At 43.2% G+C, this 11,027-nt stretch overlaps 1 protein-coding gene across 1 annotated transcript; it reads left to right on the forward strand.

Annotated features, from left to right (window-relative positions):
• The first annotated feature begins 1,552 nt into the window (after positions 1-1,552).
• On the forward strand, positions 1,553-7,450 carry LOC119276648. Its single transcript, XM_037557771.1, has 7 exons — positions 1,553-1,881; positions 1,999-2,131; positions 2,542-2,645; positions 3,878-4,049; positions 4,134-4,268; positions 4,343-4,703; positions 4,794-7,450. Exons 1-7 carry the CDS (start codon positions 1,820-1,822, stop codon positions 7,166-7,168), a joined length of 3,342 nt encoding a protein of 1,113 aa, XP_037413668.1. The 5' UTR covers positions 1,553-1,819; the 3' UTR covers positions 7,169-7,450.
• The last annotated feature ends 3,577 nt before the right edge of the window (positions 7,451-11,027 follow it).

An 11,027-nucleotide genomic window follows, 5' to 3' on the forward strand; every position in this document is an offset into this window, starting at 1 on the left:
CAAGCAACTTAATTTTGCTCAAGTGTTGACTGTGGTTAAGAAAAGAAGGGACTACAAGTTGCAGGTGGAGACATATGGAGTCTTTGGAGTAGCAGCGGTGCTCATGGGATAAGCTCAAGTCCAATGTACGTGGAAGTTTGACGCATGGACGAATTCAAGGTGGTGGAGAATATTCGTCAAGGTAGAGTTTGTTAGAGTTGTGTCGAATATAGTGTACAAGGTAGGTTACAGTTGGACTTGTAGTTGTACTTTATTTAGATAGGATATGGAGTTGTGTCCAAGTAGGACACTTGTATCCTAGGCCTCTCATATATAGCGAGGGTAGACACACGATGTAACCTATGCCAATATAATAGCACCGGAACGCATGGGAAGTCGGCGGCATGTGCCGGTGTCCAGGGCGACCGGGTGTGGTATTGTAGCGGTGTCATGGGGAAAAGCGCCCATAGTCATGCCCCGGGGATGTAGCCATATCGGTGAACCTCGTTAACAAATCTCGGTGTCGTGCTCGTGTGATTGCTTGGTCTTCGGATGATCGGCGGTGGCCTCGAATTGAATATAACAAATCCAAAGGTCGAACGTGCCCCTATCTCCATGTGCAATGGGAATTAGTGATGGTGCATCAGCAAGAAGAGGAAAACTGCTTCTAAAAGGAACTCGAAGTCCTAGACCTAGAATGCGGGTACCGTGCGAATGCGTGATGACAAGGCGTGTCGAACATTTGTCTTGAATGGGCATATGGCTTTCTCAACATTGTGAACCGGGTGGGAAATATGACATTTGCAAGGCTAGTATGTGAAGGGAATTGATGGTTTGTTCCGAGAGATGGGCATTTTGATTGACAATGTAGAAGATGAATGTCGCAAAGCCATCTCCCTGTGTCCTTTTATGTTACTCCCTCCATTCTAAAACAACCGAAATTCTAGGTTTATCACAAGTCAAATTTGCTTACGTTTGACCAACTCTAAAAAACTGGATATAAAAATATATTTCATGAAGAATCTCGCAAGACCAATTTGGTGTTATAGTTGTTATTGTAATTTTCTATATATTTGATCAAACTTAAACAAATTTGACGTAGAATAAACCCAGAAGTTCAATTATTTCGAAATGGAGGTAGTATTTTTTTTCCCGATGTTGATGTGCTTGACCTTGATGCATATGGGTAATTTCCTGTTCAGTAAATTTATGGCTCTCTGCAATCTGCATCCCAATGTGCAGACTGGGGGAGAGGGTAGTCTCTTCCAAAAAGAAAAAAAAAGCCCTTTTCAGGAATAATCTATTCATTCAAGCATCCATCAACATAAAATGGCCGACCACACCTGCAGGCTGCAGCTTGGCTTTGTATAAGAAGAAAAATGTGCTGGTTCAAATGAAGTGGAAGAACAAAAATGGGCAAGTGCTTATGGTAAATCGCTAGGTGCCTGTCATCCTAAGATCCCCGCTAAACCCAACGGAAATCCCACCTCCACGCGGCGGTCAGGTCAATCCCCTCCCTGACGCAAATCGACAAACGGAAGCGTTGAAGAAGGCGGGGCGAAAGCGCCGCTCACGCGTCACGGAAATCCCACCCGCAAAAAAACGGTTCCGTTTCCTACCAACAAAGTCTCCTCCCCCTTCCTTCCCCTTCCCCTTGGCGGTAGCACACGCATCCGCCGCGTGAGCCCCCTTTCCAATCTACCTCACCAACGCGGAGAGGAAGCATCTTCTATAATACTCCCTTCTAAAGCAGCCCCGCCGCCTCCCGACGGAGCCGATCCGATTCGACCCCGTTGGAATCTAGCCGGGGCGTTGCGTGGTGCTGCCGCGCGCGGGGAAGATGCACAGGAGCAAGGGGAAGCTGTCGGGCGTCCTCAGCAAGGGCTTCAAGCCCGACAAGTGGTCAGTCCAGATCGTCTCTGCTCGCCGGTTCCTGCTTCTTCCTTCTCCGCTGGTTTCTGCGGGGTGCGAGATTGAACGCTTGCTTTTGCTTTTGTTTTTGTTTTTCTGGCGTCTCAGCAAGATTGCCCTCAAGATGGCCATGGCGCGGATCAAGCTGCTGCGGAACAAGAAGGAGGTGCAGGTGCGCCAGATGCGCCGCGAGGTCGCGCAGCTGCTCGACGGCAACCAGGACCAGACCGCGCGCATCAGGGTACGCCTCGATTCCCCCCACCCTCCACCATGCTCATGTCATCCTAGTACTACTAGCACAGTTCGTCCAATTGATGATGTAATTGTGTGGACGAACGGAGTACTCGATTACGGGAATAAAGTCCACTCTAGACGTTTCTACTCGAACATTGGTGAAGTGGCTATAATCTGGAGAGCATAGAAATAATATGGCCACTGCAGTTTCGTTTAGGTGATTGGTCTTCCACACCACATGCCTTTCTTGGGTTCATTAGCCCAATAGTTGGTCCATTGTGTTGATCTATCTTCCCTGTTACATTATGTTATTGCCAATTTCTGTGCTCAACTGTGTCTGATCGCTTGACACGCGAAATTCTGTGGTTTTGTATGGCATTTTCTTCTACTACTGACCTATGTCATCCACCCCCACAGGTTGAACATGTCATAAGGGAAGAGAAGTTCATGCAAGCATATGACTTGATTGAAGTGTACTGCGAACTTATAGTGGCACGCATGTCCATTATTGATTCACAGAAGTAAGCCAAGTTTATATTTCTTGTCTGTAAACTAGTACTTACTGGTCCATGTCTTTATCTGATGTCTGAAATTGTTTTCTTATCATTAAGAGAAGCAGACACACAGTTTATAGTTTGAGGACAATCACTTGCATCTCATTTTTGGACTATTTCCGTAGTTGATAGGGTAGGAGTTATCTTTTATCCATTATCAGCGAACTAGGGTATGGTTTCTTGGGTAATGAGTTACCTTTTATCTTTTTCCTTAACGGCACATCATGATTTAGCTGGACTCTTCTGAGCTTATAAAAACCGCTGCATATTATTCATGTAGAGTCCTTTCCAGGGTAACCTGAAAACTAAGGGTGTTTGAATGACCCCAGTTTACCCTAACAAATATTGGCCATGACCCACGATTTTTGGTGCCAGAAAAATAATGGACTAAACACGGGTGAGCCAAAATTTGGCTCGGTGATGCTGACCAGGTAGTCATACAGATAGGAAGAATGATTCATCAACAAAACTTTGTTCCAATTCTCACTAAATTTCTATTGAACACCCCTGTGCAAGTGTGCATGTGTGTAAGCGTGAGCACCAGGATTTAGACCCTGGTGGGTGAAACTGTACCCCCATAACTGCACCAACCCAACAAGAGGCAGTTCTCGCTGACCATGACTTTGTTGAAGGTTGGAATAAAAGCTTGCCAAATCCCTGGGCCATGCCAAATAATGGCACCAATCCAAATGATGACCAAAATTTAGGGTATCGCTGAATTTTGGTGGTTCGCTGGGGCTTGCCCGGTGCACTGGTGCAGCCAATCTGGATAAAGAGTGACATGCTCCTTTCTTTTTTCATTGCAAGCCCATATGTTGAATTGTTATTCAGTTCAGAAGGTACTGCAAGTCTTGAATAATCGAAATATTGACAATCTGTTTCTCAAGCCAAGTGCCACCACTGACATGAAAGATCAGTCCCTTCAGGAAAGTTGCACTTGCATGGAGCTTCTTTATCAGCAATTTACAGCATAATTCTGTTATAGTTATTGAGGACTTGTGCGCTTTTCTGGTTAACTTAAAAACATTAACAAATATCACAGGAATATGAATCATCAAGTCCAAAACAAATTGAAACTATTGTTGATTGAATAGACATTTATGTTGGTCCTATTTTCTGCTGTGCTCTCATTGCACATATCTATTTCTGCCCTGAATATTCTGTACTTACAGTTACATGTTTGTTTGCCTGAAATCTAGGACTTGCCCTATTGATCTGAAGGAGGCAATAGCGAGTGTTATATTTGCATCAGTGAGATGTTCAGATGTCACAGAACTAGCAGATGTTCGGAAGAATTTCACAAGCAAGTATGGGAAAGAATTTGCCACATCAGCTCTTGAAGTGCGACCTGACAGTGGCGTAAACCGTCTGGTATTTTTCTGCTTTTCAGTTTTTGAATTGGACGAAGGTTTTGCAGCTGTACACATTTTAAAACAATTATTACTGTGCATACAGGTAATCGAGAAGCTCTCAGCAGGAGCACCGGATGTACAGACTAAAACCAAAACCTTGAGCTCAATTGCGGCAGAGCATAACATAAAATGGGAGCCAAAAGCATTTGAGGAGCAGAAGCAAAATGAAGATCGGATGGTAAATTGACAGACCTGAATTATTTTTTAGGTTGAGTATTTTGGCTCTAACCTGATCTATTGTCTGTCATGTAGTATGGATCAACATATTCTGGAGGAAACATTCCAACTTCGGGGTCATCTGCTTCTAGCGTGCCAACTCCTCAACCTGCAGCAGCTCCCTATTCATCTGTTCAACCAGCCACTTCTCGTGTGCCTGCAGGACCTTCTTATGAATCTTCTGAAGCTCCAGCTAATAGAAACCCACATGGCACTGCCAACTCTAATGCTTCCACACAGGAAAATAGAAGGGGTTCGGATGCTTCAGTGCCTCCTAGCTTCCAACATGGTGCAACTACTTATTCCTCAGCAAATATTCCTGGATCTAACAACTACTCTAATACTGGGAGTTCAAGTGTTTCTAGACCTCACTCCCAATTTGGCTCAACAGTTCCAGGTACGATTGTAGGTTGTACTTCTTTTTAATATCATCACTTTTGAATGCTTTGGTATTCTTCCTACTTACTAGTTTATTTTATCTTTGCAGACTCAGTATCCAGGACTGAAGAGATCAACCGGCCTAGGGAAAGGAAGTCTTCAGTTAGTGGTTCCAATTGGAATGTGGAATTCAAGGATGCAGCATCTGCAGCCCAGGCAGCAGCAGATTCTGCAGAGATGGCAAGCATTGCTGCCCGAGCTGCTGCCCAACTTGCTAGCCGTGGAAACTTCTATGCAGACCAAGATACTGGTGCTTATGAATCAACTGCTTATATGAATGACAATACACCCAGGAAGCAACAAGCTGGACGTTTGATGAAGGATGGTAAGAGTTTTAATGAGCAGAGTTCAGGTGTTAATGATCCAAGGATGATCTCAAGTAATGCAAGAAAAGATGAAGAAAGAGCAGAAACAAACCGTGCGAGTAGCCAGAATATGTCAACTCCTTACTCCTCTCAGCTCCACTCGTATGCTCCTGAAAGCCATACTGATCATGACATGCCAACTGAACCACATCATGCTCATTCATCTGAGCCTCCATATTTTAATGATTCGTCTGAGCCTCCATATTTTGATGATTCATCCGAGAAAGAAAGCAATATCAGAAGACCTGAGGATCACCCGTTTGATTTGCATGAGGAAAGGTTGCCAGATGCTGGATTTGATTGGCACCACACCAAGGATATAGGAAGCAGGCAAACTAGCTTTGATCAAGAGAGCAGGAATAACCACTATAGTAATTTTAGTGCTTCCCACGGTGGCAGCAGTACGTCTTGGGACAACCAGAATGATAAAGCTGGAGCTGATTCTTCAGCTGTTTTATTCGATGAATATGACCATGATGTTCAAGAAGAGAACTTGTTGGATCATTTCTCTTCAAAACATACTGAAGAGCTGCCAACTGTGCAGGACCACAAGGGATTCTCAAGTGCAGATTGGAGTCAGCAGCCTAGAAGTGAATCTCCGGTTGATCGTAGCACTTCAACTCTCTTTTCAAGAACAGAAACACAGCCATCTTATGATTTAGGAGCAAACAAAGAGGATATTCCCCTGAATGATACTAGCCCACCTACTTTTGATTCAGATGGTGTTAGTTCTGACGAGGAAACAAGTACAAACATGCATATCTTAAGGACCCATTCAAGAGGATCTGATTACTCGGAGAACAAAATGTTCAATAAGAATTCTGGAAAGTCTTTTCCTGATGTTATTGAAGATCATGAATCTAGGCCCAGCAAGCAATACCAGAATCCACCAGGTTCTGATGTATTCCGCAAGGAGCAAAACAGTGATGGTTCACCTAGATATGACTATTCGGGGGCACAGGGGAACTTGGGTCGTCTGCAAAGCAGAGATTATGATCTTTCAGAAGAAGAAACAGAACCACATAAATTGAAAGGTACATCCTCAGGGATAACAGGAGCAAATGAGAATCGGCCCTCGCCCTTCCGCATGCCAACTTCAGCAACATCTGATGACAGCGATGACGGTGATCTTGGCCTGAATTATGGAAGGTTAACTCCTGGACTAAGAAACAAACTCAGGCAAGGTCCACAATACAAAATTTCTGGGGATAACTTGCTGCGAAAACAGTCCTTAGAAGGAGCTCCTGCCAGCATTGAAGAATCAGTGCATTTCAAAGAGAATGACCCATCATCTGAACAGATGGGTGATACTCCTAAAGGTTCACGCACAACCAAGAATTCTTTTGGTGCAAATTACCACAGTGAACATCTCGATGGGAGACATACTGTTGGCAAACCTGTGGAATCAAGATCATCCATGACGAGGAATGACTTCTATTCAGGTGATACAGGGAAGTTATCTGAACGATCTGGCAGTCCAATTTCTAGCCCAGCCAAGACTTCTGTTAGGGAAAATTCCATTCAAGAGAGTGGGGTGCGCAGGGAAAGTAGATCAAGAACTGCCAGAACTTTCTTTGATTCAGATGAGAGCGAAGAAGAATTGGAACGACGCCGGTCTGTCCAGACAAAGTTGTCTAAAGAGCAGATACAATCACGGAGGACCCGGGAGGTAGCACCCGATGCAAAGAGAGATGGCCGAGCCCGGGCTGGAGCGCAGTATGCTGTTGAAACTGAAAGCACGCCAAAAAGCCCTGCTAAAGCATTCTCCAACTCGAGTACTGAACAAAGAAAAGCAGCACCTGCATACTCCAGGGTTTCAGTACAGCAATCTTCGCCAAATCCTGTGCGCATTAAACCTCCCGCAGCTAGAGGCAGGTGGCAAGAAGATGAACCGGATGGAAGTTCTTCTCCAGAAAACGAGGGAAACACAGAGACCTCAGCAGAGACCCTGAAAGTAAGCACGCCAACAGCTGGTCCTGCTCACGTTCACCCCAAGCTTCCAACAGACTATGATTCTTTTGCTGCACATTTTAAGTCGCTCCGAACCAATCGCCGGTAGGGATAGACATACATGTATACGGTTTGAGAAACTTCTGTTGAGATGTGTACAGTATAGAAACACACTGGTTGGAGAGACTTATTGTGCCCTGGTATTTTTTTTGTAAGGACACCAATTCTTTCATTCTCTTTTGGCCTCAGATATACAGCGTCTTTGATAGGTTATGTTTTCCTTATAGTGTTGTAATAATCACATTATGCGCACATATGTACAGAACTTGGGGTTTCATTCAAATTTGTTTGTACTTCATTGTGACTCAAGCTCAGATCTTGTTTGTGTGGAGAGGAATTATTGGCCTGCAGTTTATTAGTTTTCCTTGAGAGCAGTGCTCCTTTCACTTCAAATTTGTCTTCAATTACTTCGGACAAACTTCAGAATTGCTACCCGTTGACCCCGCGTGAAGATTTGCTTGGTAGTAGTGGTACAATTGCATGTCACTCTAATCACTAGAACATGATGTGCGGTTACCGGGCATGTTCATTTTGACAAAAGGATAATGTAAATAATAATAAAAATGTTAATGTCCTAGAAAATTTAATTTACAATGTCTTAATTTGTAGCATGGATTATGATTTGTTCACAATACAAGAGGCAATCCGAGGGATGGCAATGGATACCCATTACCCACGTACCCGGCGGGTGAAACCCTATTAGGGCAAGGGTATGGGTTAAAGTGGGTACGGGTATGGTTTAGTATAACCCATACCCGTGTACCCATGTATCCGCATATAATCTACAAATAGGCTTTATATTTTTTTTTGAGGAGGCTTTATGTATTACTTAAAAAATCGCATCCCTAAAAAGACCTAATCATGCTAGTCCGCCGAACCACACTAGTTGTCCCACAAAGCCATATGAGCCTAGGACCGGAAAGAGCCAAAATCATTCACGTAATCACCGTTGTCTCAACAAGCGTAATAACTGTTTGTCCAGAATCTTATACGTGATACCTGTCTTTATATGGCTATATCTGCGTGATTGGCGTGCGTCGCTGGTGGCAGGCTCGTAGTCATAGCAGCCAGCCGATCGATCTCATCTTCCCGCCGCCGCCTGCCACTGCCAGCGCCTCCGGACTCCATTCCAGCTACTTGCCACCTCGCGCCATCACCACTTTCCTGCCCTCCGGAGGTGGACGCCAACGCCATGGACCCAGGGGCAATCACCATAGCTCGCGCGTCGGTGGGGACCATGGATTGGAGATGCAGCTCAGCGACCTCCACGACCAGGAGCACGGCACGCCTACAGCCCAAGCCCAGCACTGTCGCAGGCGCATCACCGTCACAGCGCTATGTCCGAGACGTCCATGAAGCGTCGTCCTAGCCTGCTTATCAATGGTTGATCTGCCGCCGCCATCAAGTACAAGAAGAGCAAGGCTATGTGAGTTCCGACTATTTTTATGAGCACTGCTCTTACACTGTGAATACATTTTCTGTGCATAGATGATGTGCTGTATTCATGTATATGAGCATTGATTTTTGCGTAGACATGATGTATATAGATGATGTGGGATTACGATTTTGTGTGTGTACATAATGATAATTAAGTATGACATATTTTATTTCAATGACAATTTATATTTGTATGTACGTTTTGTGATGTATTCATGTAAGTTAGTACACATTACCCTTGATTTCTGCATAGAGATGCAAGATGTGTGTATATGACATGATAAATATTAATTTTTGTGTGTGACTATTGAGTATTTTTGCAAAAATATGTTACAAATAAGTGTGTTCGTGAGAATGTGTTGTTGTTTATGAGTATGCGTTGTTGTTTATAAATCATTATTAGTTGTTGTTTATGACTATGCAAGGCTTAAATTGATGTGTTGCAAATCTGGTAATTTTACCCGCAGGTACCCATTTACCCTGACGGGTGACGGGTATGGGAAAAAATTGTACCCATCGACGGGTATGGGTACGGGTGATGGGTAAGGTTTTGGGCGACGGGTAAGGGTATGGGGTGGCTCCTCCCGTACCCAAACCCGGGGGGTGCCATCCCTAAATCCGATCAACATGTATCTTGTGTAAGACAGTTTGGAGGAGATTTTGCAAATCTTTTACAGATCCATGAGATAGAATGCAGATGAAGGAAAACCTTAAAAAGGTGATGGCGCGACAATTCAGCACATTAACAACAATACGCATAAAAATCTTTTGAGTAAAATCTACTTTTTACTTCCAACGATCACGTTTGTGACAGTAAGTACCCATTAAAAAAATTATCCCACATGCACTCTTCTTATCAAACTTGTTTTTAACCATTGTCTTATAAAAATTATTGTCATAATGTAACACATTTAGCAAATTGTCTCCCAATGGACACAAAGGGCCCACCCATCGGGCTGACGAGGCATGCCACACGGACATGTAATGGTGGTATACACTATTGTGTCGATTTAGCTTTGGTTCAGCTGAATCAAGCGCCTCGCTCGATCGGTCCTTCTAGCACTTGCGGAAAGGGCAAGCTGAGCACGACTTTGGAGGCGAATATTGGATCTTTTTTGGGGGTAAAGGGTGAATTTACTCAAAGGTTTGGGCACTACTTCGGTAGGAGAGGTATTAGGCGGAGGTAAGAATTTTTTAAATTTACATTCCAGCGCAATTATGTTGTAGCTAGAGTTTTGGAGCAGATGTACCACGGGTAGCTATGAGCATCCTCGTATAAACATCTAAATTCATGTAATGACCAATTGTGGCAGTTTTAGTAGCATCGTATGATTTGTTGGCTGACCTAAATGTGAGTTGTTTCGTACTATTGAATCACGTGTTTGAAGAAACACAACTCTTTAATTGGTAATTTTTTACAAAACAAACTCAAATTTAAATTTGTCATTTAGATAAATCTTCCAAAAAACCCCCTTAAATCTACACCTCCCTTCCCCCTTCAAATTGATTCACTCAAATAGGCTATGATCTACAAATGCCCTTTTAAAAATCTTTTAAAAGGTAATCTCTAATTTACAAACCCATCAACATTAGTGATTCACTAATTGTGTTCGGCGGGGCTCAAGTTCCAAGACTAGGGCTCGTCATAAAAATGCTAATGCTGACCCCGAACTAAAATAATCATTGTTATCAATTTTGTGCCTTAGCTGAAGATATTAGTTGCACGATCAAACTTCGGATTTATTTCAATTGTAAAATACCGAATTGCTATAAATAAATTTCCAAAATAAAACTTATAAGTGATAGACCAATTAACAATAGCAATGCACTTCTAGATTGATAGCAGCGTTCAATGGGATTCAAGTTCTAAGATCAGGGTTCCCCATACTAATCATTGTTATTAACTTTGCTCCTTGTCTTTATTTTTTGCAAGCGATTTGTCGCCTTAATTGAAGGAACAAGTTGCTCGATCAGGCCTATAGTTTCTTTCTACTATCAAATATGATACTGCTACATGCAATTTCAACTCAGAAATCCAAGAACTTGTAAGGTAAAGTGGGCAATGGGAGAACCAACATTGATTTGATCGTTAGGAGTGTAGTTGTAACCTGAAACTTCTAGGGATCAAACTCAATGTTTCGTATCGTATGTGTTTTAAGGTGGAGTATTGTCTCAGTGGGTGGGTGGGTGGGTAGTTTTTTCTTCGACTATGAGGTGCCTACAATAATTTCGTTAGGTTACTCTGAAGACTCTGTTCATTTGAAGTATATGTTCTTAAAAAGGTGAGCATGCCCGTCCTGGCATATCCAGATGCACACCATGAGTGTTTCACTTTTTTTCTCGGAGTCAAAGTCAAACAGGGTATGTATATGAATTTGGACATTATCGATCATATGTATGGAGGGAGATGGATGTTGGGGAACGTAGCATGCAATTTCAAAAAAAAAAAATCCTACGATCACGCAAGATCT

This window comes from Triticum dicoccoides, chromosome 3B (assembly GCF_002162155.2).
Source record: "Triticum dicoccoides isolate Atlit2015 ecotype Zavitan chromosome 3B, WEW_v2.0, whole genome shotgun sequence".
NCBI lineage: Eukaryota > Viridiplantae > Streptophyta > Magnoliopsida > Poales > Poaceae > Triticum > Triticum dicoccoides.